This window comes from Electrophorus electricus, chromosome 1, assembly GCF_041902795.1.
Source record: "Electrophorus electricus isolate QZ-2024a chromosome 1, ASM4190279v1, whole genome shotgun sequence".
Classification (NCBI taxonomy): domain Eukaryota; kingdom Metazoa; phylum Chordata; class Actinopteri; order Gymnotiformes; family Gymnotidae; genus Electrophorus; species Electrophorus electricus.
In genome coordinates this window covers 34,923,815-34,938,909 of record NC_137497.1, presented here as the reverse complement: position 1 = coordinate 34,938,909, position 15,095 = coordinate 34,923,815, and the positions used below count along the sequence as shown (strand labels likewise).

General features: G+C 40.9%; 2 protein-coding genes across 4 annotated transcripts; one reads left to right on the top strand and one right to left on the bottom strand.

Moving 5' to 3' along the window:
- Positions 1 to 588: 588 nt before the first annotated feature.
- Positions 589 to 7,038, bottom strand: pkia (cAMP-dependent protein kinase inhibitor alpha). 3 transcript variants are annotated; one of them, XM_027004446.3, is made up of 3 exons: positions 6,889 to 7,038; positions 2,624 to 2,801; positions 589 to 1,824 (listed from the first exon to the last, which is right to left on the bottom strand). In XM_027004446.3, exons 2-3 carry the CDS (start codon positions 2,772 to 2,774, stop codon positions 1,742 to 1,744), a joined length of 234 nt encoding a protein of 77 aa, XP_026860247.1. In that variant the 5' UTR covers positions 2,775 to 2,801; positions 6,889 to 7,038; the 3' UTR covers positions 589 to 1,741. The 3 variants fall into 3 exon arrangements, with proteins under 3 accessions (XP_026860247.1, XP_026860249.1, XP_026860248.1); XM_027004448.3 differs by lacking the exon at positions 6,889 to 7,038 and adding an exon at positions 4,873 to 4,976; XM_027004447.3 differs by lacking the exon at positions 6,889 to 7,038 and adding an exon at positions 3,079 to 3,276.
- A 934-nt stretch (positions 7,039 to 7,972) lies between these two features.
- zc2hc1a (zinc finger, C2HC-type containing 1A) lies at positions 7,973 to 14,950 on the top strand. Its single transcript, XM_027004474.3, has 10 exons — positions 7,973 to 8,110; positions 8,925 to 8,995; positions 9,323 to 9,439; positions 9,614 to 9,649; positions 12,096 to 12,237; positions 12,332 to 12,480; positions 12,564 to 12,660; positions 13,227 to 13,329; positions 13,418 to 13,522; positions 13,753 to 14,950. Exons 1-10 carry the CDS (start codon positions 8,095 to 8,097, stop codon positions 13,886 to 13,888), a joined length of 972 nt encoding a protein of 323 aa, XP_026860275.2. The 5' UTR covers positions 7,973 to 8,094; the 3' UTR covers positions 13,889 to 14,950.
- The last annotated feature ends 145 nt before the right edge of the window (positions 14,951 to 15,095 follow it).

The window sequence follows — 15,095 nt, the reverse complement described above, 5'->3', positions numbered from 1 at the left end:
GAACCTGCGCTAACCTGCATATATTACAAACACTAACTGATTTGTTCAGTTTCCAAAGGCATTTTCACAGCTCTGACCAGGGAATGCTAGTCAGGGGAAAGCTTACGGAGATGCTGCTGAAATTAAAGAAATGCATGTGCCCTGACTGACCACAAGAGGGCGCTACCGAAAGAAAATGACTTGTTTCTTCACTTACAGGTGCTGTGAATGAAGCCTGCCACTGCAGAGATTACCAGCATTGACACAGGCGACGGTTTAGTTTGCTTTCCCCATCCTAACAGTCTTGAGTCAAGTTGGGAGTGACTGCTGAAGCTCAGCTGGTAGACTGGTCACCACATGGTATTAATGACGAAGACCACTGGTTCAATTCCTAGACAGCACGTGTGGGTACTGATAAATATGTAAGTCCCTTTTTGAGCTGTCATAGGTATTAGAGCAGATCAACACAGCAGGTTAAAAGTTCGACTAGTTAAGAATGAACAGGAATTTTTGTTCACATTTATTTCAAGCTCACTATCCTGTTTTTTTTTAATGTATATTTTGACAAAGATTATAATTATTCAGACCAGAGTGAAAAAAAAAAAAAAATATCATTCATTATTTTTATTAGCAAATCTGTGAAACAAAACAATTGAACATCAAAATCAAACATGGAAGACAAATAAGAAGTGAATTTGTAGGGTAAACAGATCTCTTTAAGTGACCTGCCAGGTTGTACACAAGTTTAGGAAGATAAACTAGGCAGTGTTGTTCAAGAGAATTTTTTTAATTAATTTTTTTCTCCTTTTTCTTTACTATTTAAAAAAACATTACACAATCAATAAATTGCAACATACTGGAAACTTTAAGTCCACTTTTACAAAGCTGCATGATGTGGATACTTTCACACACATATCCACTTGGTATACGATGAATATATTATTGTGCCATGCATGATCTACAAAGATCACTTTTTTGTTTTTGATTTCTGATGACATCCGACTTGTCCAACAGTCATAGTGCAGCATCTGTGTTTTACAGAGAACCCCTTTTTGCATGTATTCAATATTCACACCAATGAAAAGAAAAGGGGGAACAACTGCTGCGATTACTAAAGGGGGGAAAAAAAAAACAAAACAAAAAAACAACCAGCAAACAAATTCTAGCATAACACCACCACCTTTTTTAATACATGAAAAAAAATATTTTTTTAAAAACACTCAAGGATACGTATTTAAGCACAGCTACTTTGGCAGTTGCTCTGTGGATCTGAAGTTATGCCCTACTGGCCAGACACTTAAGTGTCCAAATGGATGACCAGTGTCTCCGTTTTTTTTGGAAAGTCAACGTCCGCCTCCATCAGAAGCACAGCAGCCATAGTGATTCGACACCTCCCCACATCAGCATCAGGGGCTGGAGGTGGCGCAGGTTCTTGCTTCAGACAAGCAGCTGAACAGCTACAGGGATCATCTAGGAGGAGGTGGTTCCTACATCAGTGATGGTTCCGAGGCGATGGCCGTTGGGGACACGGCTACGACGCCAAAGCCAGGTGCTTCATCCGTTACTGAAACCGTGGGCCCAGCGTCTGACAGCAGCCAGCAACCGCCGTGCCTTCGAGGCCGAGCCGCTGGCAATTCCAGAGGCGTGCAGCAGAGGGCACTGCCCAAGCTGTACAGGCTCTGCCTCTTCCATGCCCCAGTCCTGAGATCAACCACTAGAGGGAGCTGGGTCCACCTCCTCCTCTTCCTCTCACAGGGGCCCGTTATGCGTCTTCTTCTTTGCTCTTCTCAGGTTTGGAATCAGGTTCTGAGGGGCCTGGGTTTTTCTCACCATCATTCCCTTCATCTGACAGGAAACAGAAAAGGTTTGTGAAGGGTTGTGGGAGCAGAGCGTAAAAATACATTAAAAAGGACAGAGTGAGAAAAGCTAGAGATGTCAGTTAGTATGCAAGACCTGCCATCCGCTAAAGGCAGACAGGCCTGCTAGGCATGGCCAGCTGTGGCTAGGTCTTTGCTGCACTCTGCACAGGGCAGCGGTTTGTTAACCAGGAGCTCGTGCAAAAGGCCGTAAAGCTCCCAAGCATCTCCATCTCTCCCAGAGCCTACCAATCCACTTCATAATTCATAGTGGCCTAGTCTTGCAGTGCCAGATTAGATTACAGAAGCCACTTAATGGCACATGAGCTTCTGTAGGTTTAAGGATGAGCTCACATCTGTTTACTTTACCATCTACGAACGATCCATTATTGATCCGCTTGAACACAGATAATTGTAATGATTCAACTTCAAAGCCTACAGTTCAGCTGAGTTGGATCAAACTTCAAATTTGATGGCCTTTGTGGATGTTAGTGGAGTGTAATACACAGCTGCTTTGTCAACAATGTCAGAAGCACAAACTTGGTTCAAAAACACCAATCGATTAACACGATTAACACTCGGTTTTCTCTGTAGACTTTTGTTTGACTAAAAAAAACGTTTGTATAGAAATACAATGTATAGAACATTTAACTTCTTTTCTGTTACAGGTTATTTTTGGTAGTAAGAACACATGATCCCATCCATCCAATTTTGAATTTTGTTCTTTGGTAGCCTTTGTTAGTGGGTGGAGAAACTGGAAGACAAGGTAGATAACAAGATGTACATGCCTGCTTTGTTGATGCAGAGGTCTGACAGAGTCTGTGTGAGTCCACTAGCGTCCAGTTCACCAGAGTCTCCTAGAATGTCATGCACTGCATTCCTTCTGCCCGTCCTCCCAGAGGCTATGAAGTCTTCATACGTCGCCTCCACATCAGTCATATCTACCTCATTTCATCATAGCAGTGTCTGAGAGAAAGAGAGAGAGGGAGAGAGAGAGAGAGAGAGAGAGAGAAGATTTTAAAATTCCTCATACTGTTTCTCTAGCAAGCCTCCACAGATAAAGTCATGAAAATGCATTAAATAGTTAATACTAAATAAAATGTGTTTTTGATTACATTGCATGTTCCTAAATTTTATATAGAATGAAGCACATTTGGAAGGAAGACAGAAAAAGAGAAAGAAAACTGTTAGAGGATCTGTGTCTAAATCTCTCTTAGGAAATCCCCTACTGGAAAATGCCTACCATGTTCCTGGGTATCGTTATACTGCTCAAGACCCAGAAGTCCACTGTTGCGATTTAAGATCAACACAATCTCCAGGGGTAAGAACTGCAAAGCTGAGTTTTACGGTGTGACCTTGGGAGCCCTTTAAAGCAATACTGTCCTGAGTTTGTCCTGCTGCTATTTTTACACAACACGAAGATAAAATAGGCCTGCTCGGCGCATTGCGCATGTCAAGTAAGATAAATAAATACCTGCTACATAAGCAACAGTAGCTAAATGACATGGATAGCAATACGTCAGCTTATGAAATGCGAAATTAGCTAGATATCTTACCTGAAAATTAGTTAACCATCTAGATGACCAACTATGTAGCTTGGCTAACTAAAGACACATGTAAAAGTTAGCTATCGATTAAAGATATTTGAATAATATTTAGCTTGCTTAATGCATTAATTTACATACTAGCTACTAGATTTTTGAATATCTCTACAACTCATACTACAGTACACTGCAGTTACTCACCTGGAATTCTATATAAAAAGCATGCTCTGCCAGACCCCGCTGGCATAATCTGGCCTAAGGAGGAGACAGAAGCCACTGGCATCAAGACAAGGAAATTCTGCACACAGGGTTTCTTCCCAAATCCAGCACTCTGAGACTGTACAGTAAGCAGAAGGAGTGGGGCCAAGGACTAGTAGTGAGCGTCAGAGCCATTATCCAGGATGAAACAACCAAGATCCAGGAGTACACCAGGATGGCCCCAAGTGATGAAGTGCTTAGTAAGTACCTCAAACAGCAGAAACCCGAGGGTGATGGAAATGACTAGAAGCAGAGACCATCATGTGAGGATAAACCCCTGCATAGTATATACCATCAGCAAATGGTGAAAGCGTCTGATATGGAATAATCCTATCAATGGCTGGAAAAGGCTGGCATAATATACCGAAACATCTGTACAGAGTCCAGGCTGGAAGTTTCAAGGTCAAAGTGGAATGCACCCCCAAAAGTGATGGAAAATTACCATGCTCTTTACATAATTGAAGTCGAATAGAATTACTTTGATTTCACACACACACACACACACACACACACACACACACACACACACATATATATATATATATATAGACACTAAAAATGTCACAAAAACTGCCATACAAATGTCAAAAAAAAAAGTATGCTATTTAAATGTGTAAAAAGGACTGGTGAGCACAAAAAATCTGAGTCGAATATAATTTTGATTCTAGGTGAATATTGGATAATTACGGTATTAGTGTAATTGGATTTGGTTTTCAGTATAGTCTGAATAAATCACTGTCATCTGTACACTCAGAATAAAAAGGCACATCAAGTTGGTACTCATACATTTTTTGTATGCTCCTATATTTTTGAGGTTAGGAGCAGCAATGCTCCTTGGCACAAAGCTTACCATCGAATCCTGTAATCTCAGAATTCCCAACTGTATTACAGCGTACGACCAGTCACTCACTGCCCTGCAAGTTCTGCACTGGAAGCCATCACTGCAAGTGCTGCCTTTTCATTCCAATCTATTGGCATCTATCCATATGCTTTAACTTGCACCTATACACTGCTAGGTCATAATTGCTTGACTTGCTCAATGTATAAGAAGGATACAACATGCAGCATGTCCAAACTAGGGCTTAAAATGAAACATTATGTGATTGCAAAAAATACATGGCACTGGTTTCTGCATTCACCAATAGTGGATGCTTGAGATTTTGTTGTCTAGAAAAACAAAGGCTTTGAAAAACTGGTAAATGGCTTATCTATGCTGGAGAGAGAGGGTAGTTCACCTGAAATCATCTTCATGGGTCCACTGAATCTTCTGCCATTGATTAAATTCCAGTCACTAGTTGTTATAACTATGCCCCGCTGTACTGTGATGAGACCCTGCGAATATTTTTAGCCCTTGCCATCATCACAGAACAGGCGTTCTCAGCTGCTGCCTTCAAAACAGTGTCACATGGTGGATAAGCACTCATAAGGAGGTCACCATAATGGAGAAGTTGACATGCGAAGAGAAAACCCATTTGATTGTTTACCTTAGCCAACTGGGTGTGCTAGGCTATGTGAAAGCTGCTTCTACCTCTTTTCTTTACAGCTTTTCCTTGTGGTTGGTTTTTATACTTCCTGTTATCACAATGCTCTGCTAAAACTGCAGGGACACAGAACTTTTTTTTTTTTTTTTTAATGAAACAGAAGAGGGAACTGGGCAAGATGAGACTAGTCAAGATGGCCCCATGATGGACTGAGGATGGCATGGGTCCAGTCATGTACTTCCAGGCACTAACAAGTCAGAAGCCTCTAGATACAATATGCTTCCTTTTGCCTTATCTACAGACTGAATCTGTGTGCATCCGTTCAACGCAGTCTTCTCCATAGTGCCATCTTCCAAACGGTTTTAAACTGAGGAGCAAAAAAAGTCTCCAAACATGACCTCATGTCAACTTGCAAAGCAGATGTCAAAACTAGCAATCCTTTCGATACAGCCAACACCTGTGTGAAAGTGAGGGAACCAGTGGGTTTTCACACACACACACACACACACACACACACACCCTTGGCACCCAGGTTCAAGTCCAAAAAAAATAAATAAAAATCAATATGCTCCATGGGTGGGTAGACAGTCCCTTTAGGCAAAAGTGACAACTGTGCAGAAAGCACCAGGCACATGTTCGCTTCATGTGTGCCAAAGCAGGCTCCAGTGGCATCAGTCAGCCTGCCCACACAGATGGCTTGTGCAACAGTTTTAACAAAAACACCTCTGAATGATCTGACAGACCGTACCATTCAACAAGTATGACACTCAAGTGCTAAAAATTAGGCGAGCTTTAACCATCAAATTTGTGCATTTCTAAGATTTGCTGCTCGTTTTAGGCTCGACATTGTTCCTAGTAATTTGTTCTCATAAGTTATATACCTAGCTTTTAAATTAGACTAACACTTAAATAAGCCTGGTAAAAACCATTATCTTTACATTATGCCTTCTAGCAGTCCGATGTCAAAATGTATGCGTTTTGAGTGGTTCTGAACAAAGGCTTTCTGGTAAATAAATTAATAATTTTACAAAGAAAGCCTCCAATCCATAGTAACATGTCAAAACAAGGCTATTATACTAATACTTTTCCTGTGTGAATCTGTAATCGAAACTTGAAATTCAAATGCACTGATATAATGATATGCTGTGAAATATTATAATGTCGGAACATCAGTATTGATTTCTATGCCTCGCGGATGCAAAGACGTACAAATGATGCTGCAGATAACCACAGGGTTATTATAAGAATGGAATTAAAGAAACGCTACCTGGTAATACCACTAATAAGGCTACGATAGACGCTAAATGACTTATTTTACACCCTGATTTAGCATAGTTACATGCAAGGTTTAGACATTTATCTACGGATGTTATCTAAAGTCATTTATATGAGTTGATATTCGCTCAATAACAATAGCCTATTTTTCTTTCTGACGACGTGCAGTCGATTTTCTAGTGACCACATTTGTAAGATGTGAAGGCTATCATAGGCCTTGTCATCAACATCTATGTACGAATTGCGCTCTCGGCATCAACAAAGATGTTGGTTATGAGTGGCTGTGACAGTTGAGAATATTCCTAGTATTTTGACATGTATTGCAAAGTGTTCGCTTCTCACAAATAAACCTACCGAGAAACAAAAGATGAAACGATTCACGCTCGAGAGATCACAGCCCGTGCGTACAGGCTATACGGAGACAAATCCTAGCATTTGTATCCTGTTAATAAATAGGATAATAAATATTTTCATGTACATCCCGGTTGGTCCTACCTGTTTTAGGCGTTACGAGCGTCCAAACGAGCAGGTCTTCACAGCCTAATCGCGCGTAACACATATGCGACGGCCCGCTGTCAGCTGCGCTGTGACGGTCTCTGTAGTGGGTGACGTGGTGACGATGTGAGGAGCACTCCTGAAATAAAAGGGCTTGTTCATCCCACTTACAGGTGGCGTGTATCAGACGGTTACCCTTTCTTTCTTACTCTCTATAAAAATCTCTTTATAAGGAAATGTTATGCAGATTCTAGTTTGGTCCAGTGAGCTGGTGCTATATAAGCTTCAAAAAAAAATTTTTTTTTAAAGGTTAAAAGGAATTTAGCCTAAATCTAATGTTTTAATAACTTAGCTGAAACTGTATGTAAAACATTGTATGCCCTACTGTTATAATTTAAAGAATTTTTCAGTCAAATAACATGCCTCCAAATCTTATGCAAATTGCCAACATTGATACAATCCATCTATGCTGACAAACAGTTGAGGTCTTGTTCCATTTTTCATCCTGCATAATTCCACCAGCGAGCAATCGTATTGCAGTGCCAGATATCTAAAATAAAACAACTTCCTTGTTTCCTCAGCTAAGTGTTCTTTCACAGTGCTATTCAAAAGAGAGCAGACTTGTACAATATTGCTCCCTATGCCGACTTCTCCTCCGACACTGATTTGGGAACAGTTTAGAGCCTGCAGAGCTGACTTCCATAGCTGTAGTACTACACGGGGTAATTGGTTTAAAGTACTGGTCTTTAAAACAACTCACAACAGATCAGGAGCTGTACAATCGTTGCAAAGGAATTTTTAGAGCTATTTGTTTCCAGTACCATTCCAATAAATATAAAGGTTAACCAATATAGTTACTGTCTAAAATACAGTAAGCCGTATACTTATACTACAATCATTGCAGCGAAACCTATTACACTTTTATAAAATAGTCGTTTTAGTACATTACAGAGCTAAACCATACGGACGCATGTGCAATGGCTGTAATTACGAACAATTAAGAACAAAATCAAAATGTAACCAAAATGTTCCCCCTCAACACAGCGAGGACACCTCCCACGCCCCACCTGGCGTTCGCCATAAGCGGGTCCTCTCCAAGGTTCTGTCCAATGAAATGTCAGGATACTGGCTCGTCAGGGACGGGTGAGCCCAGCTGCTCTCGGTTGCTACAGCAGCATCTTGTGATATGTAACGTTCCCAAGAAAGATGGAGGAATTTGAAGGTAAGCTCGTAACAAAACAAAACATACCCACACGCTTACTTCTTTATGTACATTTTAACGCGTGATTTGCATAGCCACGTTGTTCTACGATGTCTGCATAGCAGAATATAATGGATCGTAACAGTATTTACTGTCTTTGTTGGCTGACATAGCTAGGTTAGCTATCGAGCCAGTTAGTCGTGCCCACAGAAATTAGCTAGCTGACTATGTTAGCTAGCTGTTTTCCCGCAAAGTTAATTAGATAAGGCTGACCCTTGAGTTTGTTTCAGGGACACCCTTTCGAATCTGATTATTCAGTTAGTGAGGATCTTATAATTTATTATTGGCTGGCCAATGAGTTTATTTATTTATGTGGATAACAATTGAATGCATTTGTTTTGATATTTGCCAGCTAGCTAGGAGACAAGTCGCACCTTCTTTGGTAGCTAGCTATCCTAGGTTAGGATATGTTATGTTAGGTTGGTTAATTAGTTAGTTAGCTAGCTAGCTGAATTAGTAAAACCGATATAAGACGGTAAGACAGATGTTTTGCCTGTACTCATTAAGATAGCGTTACTTTGGCTATTTTTTAATACTTTGGATGTAGGCACACCCTCTTACTTAATTAGCTGTCTACAATAAATGTATGACATCCGCGAATGTTCTTAATATCACTGTCACAGAAATCTCGTTTCAGTGTAAGGTTAATTTTATTTGTTTTATATTGTGGAGTAATAATGTACAATCTGAGATTATTTGGTAACTGTATTGTCAAGTAATTTTTCACTATTTGAAAGCATTCATTGTTTTAAACATGTTAATTTGATTTTCTAAGTTGAATCTCCTGTAACTGAGGATCTGCTGCCTTGCAAAATATGTGGAAGGAGGTTTTTTTCAAAAGTTCTTGTAAGTACTCGTACTCTTTAAGTAAGTGATAAGTGAAATCTGTATTGTATAATGGCAATGTTTGGCATGTATAGGCAGTTTTGCAAGCACCAAACACTAAAGTGCAGTCTTAGTTTATTTTGATAAGGCAGGTCAGTAGAACAATCTAGTGTTGCCTGGTTCCCGTAATACTAATCTTCAATTTCCGTAAGTGTTATTAGAAAAATGTCTTAAGATATAATGTCTCTGTGAGTCATTTAAAACACAGTTTCTGCACTTAAGGTATGATTTTCCTCAGCAATGTAAAGTCACAGAGATGCTGAGCTTTCATAATGTTGCTCTGTGCAGAAGAAGCATGTGCCCATCTGCCAGAAATCATCAGCAAAGAAACGCAAGGTGTTTGATTCCAGCAGGCAGAGGGCAGAGGGCACAGACATTTCTACATTGAAACCCCTCAAGCCAAAGGTAAGAACAGGGGGACAGACGTGGCTTTGGACTTTGGAGGTGTGGGGGTAGGACTTAACCACACATTATTAAAAGGGGAGGTGTGATTTATTTTAAAGGCCTTTTACCAACTCAAGGATGATCTTATTCCCCATGCTCATAAATACTCTGAAACCCATTTTGATTGTATTTCAGTTACAAAGTTCTTCCAGCAGCTCGCAGTCTGCTAAAGTAAGTTGAGTTTTTGTTTTTGGATGTTTTGTTTTGGTTTATTTTAATTCAGAAATTGCTTTCAAGGAAAAATCACCTTGAAGGTAAAGTATTCTGTGTTTAAAATGTTTGAGTTTGACTGTTGTCAGTTTTTCCTAGCCTTGTTACGTCACTATCATTACGCCCACTATGATATTTACTTACAGTCTAGGAGTACAGAGGAACGCTATCTCGGACAATGCACAAACTTCCTGAGAAAACCTTTAAACAGTGAGCATGAAACTGGCCTCATTTAGCAGCATATCAGTGCAGCTCAAACAAACTCTAGCTTTTGTTACATGCAGTAGTGGGCTGTGGGATAAAATAAAGGCTAGTGTGTATTGTGTATGTATATAGTGCTTCAATGGCCTGACATGCTACAGTAACTGCCTTTTAGTGCCAGTTCTTTATTTTTTGTAAGGGCAGGGAATGCATTCCAGTTCAACCTCTAATAATTCCTCTAATTCACTTATGAAGTCCACATTTCATCAAATTTGATGTACATTTTGCCCAACTGTGAATACTTGGATTTCACTTGTACAAAACCTCTCAAAAGGAAATGAGAATCTAGACCTGGTAATATGACATTGGAAAGGATGTGGGATTATAAGTAAAGGTTTATTTCCTGTCTTAACATTAATTACTTCTGTCAGTTTCTCTCTTCCTCAAAGCTGTATTATTAGCTCAATTAGGAGGGCTAGTAGTGCATTTCTTCTTGAATACACTAATATGCTTCTCTCACCCCACTCTAAAATGTTAGGTTTAGGGATTACAAATATGCATTTTATGGCCCTTTAGGCCATTATTCAAACTTGCCTCTCACATTCACCATCAAACCTCTTACACTCATCATCATACTGTCTCACACACTATCAAACCTCTTACATCATACACTCCCTCTCACACACTGTTGAATGTGGGAGAGTTTGCTCATGTTTTCTGATTGGCCTAGACAATTGTGAAATGAGCAGTTTCTGATTAGAGTATGGTCATACTTGCTTATAGTTATACCCCGCCATGTGCAGTTAATTTCCTAATGCACAGTTCAAACTACACGATTTTATCCACAATTATCCGCTTGCTGATGAGTTTTGGAGGTGGCCGAAGAAAGCTCCATATTGGAGGCAAATTGGCATTCGCTCGGGGCTCAAGAATCTGCTCTCGATTGCTGTGTGTCAATTGTTTAAAGACACGATCCTAGAAGCTCACTGATCGCTTGCAGCGTATTGAAAAATATCTAGCATATTAAATATCTGAACCTGTCGCGAGTCCAAGTTCTGTAATATAAAAAGTGTTGCGACCAAGTTATAACTTGTAGTGAGTGCGATGTCGAGCTACAACCAGTGAAAATGCAACATATGGAGAAACCTGGGGAGAGTAGTTGTACAACTTCAACTTGCATGGCTACTATGTATGTGAAATACCCACAAAAGGGGATGGATGGAGGAGCTAGTATATTTAGATAGATAAACAGATTCTATGCTAAAATGTAACCATATTACTTTATAGAGAAAATAACAATCTGTCTCTCAAATGGTATCATGTCATTCTCTTTGTCATTTTTTGCATGTGTTTTCATGACAGCTTAGATTGGAGGCGAGTCAGACTCGTCGGATGGGGAAATATATTGTGGTGTGTTATACCCTGTCGTTGATAAGTCATGCAGTGTGCAACCACAACAGCTTTAAGATTCCCAGTTTCAAGGTGGCGAGTTGTGTTGTGTGAGCAGTACAGCGATCTGGCGTCTTTGAAAGACGTTGGGACGTCAATACTACGGCAAACGCATTACGACAGCCAATGCAACAGTTAGAGATGCGTAGATTTTTCGACTCTGCAAATTGACGTCATTAGGTTAATTTAATACGTTTGTTAAGAGACCAGTAGAGTCATTAATCTGGCTCTGAGCTCTTGGTTCCATTTAACAGGACCTACGGGGATTTCCGCTTGTTAGGAAATTAATGGCACATTGGAGAGGGGGCATATTTGACCCTATAAGTGACCCTATAATGTTAATTTTAACGATAAATGTCTAGGCCTTTTAGAAAACTCATTCACGGTCAAACTTTCTGTCATTCACTATCAAGAATGCCTAGAAGTATGACTGTGTGAAAAAGTATGATGGTGTGTGTAAGAGGTTTGGTGATGAGTATGAAAGGCAATTTTGAATAATGGCCTAAAGGGCCTGCCATACCTTTTTGTTTATTTGTAATAGTGCCAATAGGTAACTAAGTAGATGGATCGTCATTATGTAAATATTGCACTCCTTTTCTGCTGCAATATCTTGTCTCAAGATTTTTAAACTGGTATTCCTTAGTTGCGTGCCAGAGCTGTGTCATCCATGCTGTGTGCTGTGTTTAAACATCGTGCCTGCTCAGGGCAGGGCATTTTTGAGCTGGCCACATCCATAAACGTACGTTTGCTTCGACAGCCTGAACCACCCAAAAAACAGTCCAACTGGCGGCGCAAGCATGAGGAATTCATCGCCACAATCCGCGCTGCTAAAGGCTTAAATCAAGTCATGAAGGATGGCGGACCCTTGCCCCCACCACCTCCCCCTTCGTATGACCCAGGTCAGTATTCCCAGCACACAGTGAGAAATGGAAAATGCATAAACAGTAGTCCATGGGGCATGACTGTTGGATAACCATTTGCCTTTTGTTCCAGATTATATCCAGTGCCCATACTGTCAGAGGCGGTTTAGTGAAAATGCAGCAGACAGGCATATCAAATTCTGCAAGGAACAGGCATCTCGCATTTCCAACAAGGGCAAGTTCCCGGGAAGTGAGAAAGCCAAGCCCCCAGCCAGGAGCCAGGTAAACACCGCATGCGATGCCACTTTAGAGTGCTTCTGGGGAAAGAGATGAGGGACCAAAGCTCAAGAAAGCTCTTTCTGCAGTACAAAACCCCCGCAGTGAAGAAGGCAAATACGGTATCGTCTGTGACTTCCTCTCGCCTGCCCCAGCGCTCAGCCTATGGACCCTCTTCAGGAGCAGGTACAGACCTATTTGCTATGCCATCCGTATTGGGGTATGTGCAAACAGTCTGACAGCAGGTGTTCAAAATCTTGCACATTTAATTTTCCCAAAATTTTGAAGTGCCATCAATACTTGACAAATCTGTGTGCAGGGACAGGCATCAACATGAAGTTTATTTCCCAATAATATATGTTGTTAGTGCAGCTGTGAAAAATGTCTTGCTGAGCAAGTATCACAAGTATTGTGATGCATAATACTGTAATGACAAGTACAAAGTGAACCTTTTTACCCCTAACCAAGTTAATATTTATTGGAATGAGAAGAGAGAAAGAGAGGAATATTACAGAGGCTATTTCTGGCCCATGGTAAATTAGCCTTTTTGCAAGAATAATGGAATAATGTTCAGAGTTTCCAATTCCCCAAATTGTAGGCTTGATTGTATTGACCAGAACACCCTAGTAATGTGTTTCGGGTCGTCAAAACAAGTCAGAAATCCACACGGGGAAAATGCATTCATAAAGCATTGTGAGAATAATAAGACACCAAGGCAGACTGCACTCTTGGAAGTTCTTTTCCCTCCTCAGTGATCCCCGGCAGTAAGATCTCTGTTGGCACAGTGCGAAATATGTCGTCCGGCTACTCACCATCCCGTGCCCCCACTGGCGGCCTGTCCAGTCCTCCCTCTGGGTAAGGCCCCTTGCGAGATGAAACCCCTCAGTGAGTCAACTCCCTCATGAGCTGGCATTTACTTGGCTCCTGTGTGATGTGTTTGCAGAGTTAACGTGAAGCCCAAAGGAGTAGCTGCTCAGAGCTCTGTGAAGAACTCCGGAATAGGGGCAAACAAAAAGAAGGTCTACAATGCCGACAACTATAATTCAAGGTACAGTGCTGGAAAATAAAACAAGGCAACAAGATGAACGGTTTGGGTCAAACAGTGCCTTGCTGTGGCTACCTATAATGGACTAATCAGATATGTTTGGATTGGCGCTGACAGGATATTGCAGTGAATGTCAATGACATGCTGGAAGTGCAGCTCTTTATTTGTCTACAAGAAACAGCCTAACCTGTCCCCATTTGGGCATTATTCCACTGTGCTCTCTCTGCCATTAGGAATGAAGCCAATATCGAGAGTGAGGTGGACTACTCCGCACAGGGGACCAAGTTCTGCCACGAGTGTGGGACCAAGTACCCAGTGGAGTGGGCTAAGTTCTGCTGTGAGTGTGGGGTGAGAAGGATGTGCATTTAGAGACAGAGAGCGATGGTGAGAGTGACAGTGAGGGAGATCGAGCAGTAATTATACTGAGCTCTTCCTTCCATCATGGTGCATTCCCTTTCTTGGATTTTGATTCTTCTTTTTCTTTCTTTCATTTATTTAAATCTGTTTTTTTTGTTGTTGTTGTTGTTGTTGTTTATCATTGAAGTGCAATATGATGGGCGACTGATTCAAAAAATGAATGTAATTATTTTTTTAAAATCTCAGTTTGCCCGTAACAGGTTACCCATGGCCAGAATTAAGAAAGTTTTAAAAGTGGAGCGCATCACAAATTTTCAATCGATTCAAGTGGCTTGTAAAGTCCATATCCTGGTAACTACAGCTCTTTTGAAAGGAAAAAGGGCAATGGAAGTATTCTAGCTTAATTTATAATGTGTTATTTATTATCATAAAATTGATTAGCTAAAAAAACTTAGAAATAATGCTTAAACTAGGCAATTCAGTTTTGTATTAACTTTGTGTTTTATATGTTCTTAATGCTTATATGTTATATTCTTAGTATCTTTATTTGTGCTGAGATGTATGAGAAGTACATTTACCACGTAGGAGCAATCTACAGGCTTTATCCTGCTTCATCTGCAAGCATATTCAAACAGCGCCACCAACGCACGCTTCACAATCTCAACCTAAAGGCAAGGGCTGTGACCCACCCTGGCCACAGCATGTGCGTGCAAAGAGCAACATTTACTGCCTGCTCCATTGCTCCTGCACCCTTCATAAGCTGTCCTAGCTGCACAGCAGAGGTCATTCCCTCGTTAGTTTACATGAGGTCAGCTTCATAAGGGCTTGGTTTCAGCCCTCTGAGGCCAACGGAACGCAATCCCTAGCTAGCACCTCATGCTGCTGTTACAAGCCTCCCAGCAGCACGATCCTGTCGAGCATCTGCCCTCTGACCACTGTGTTTAACGTTTGTGCAGAAGCCAACAGGCACAGGTCACCGCTGATGGGCTGGATGCTGGCAATAGATTTGTCATTCTGTGCATAGAATGTAAAATGCATTTAAAATCATTCTCAAATAAACACTGATGTGAGTGATTATTGTGCCCTTGTGATTACTGAGTTGTATGCTTTGCCTTTTAGTGATTGTGCTGAACTGGGGGATTATGCTGTTTGTGCCACTGGCTATTGTGCCAGAGTCTGTGGTCCACTCACATTTCCCCAAATCTGATTAGCTCATTAC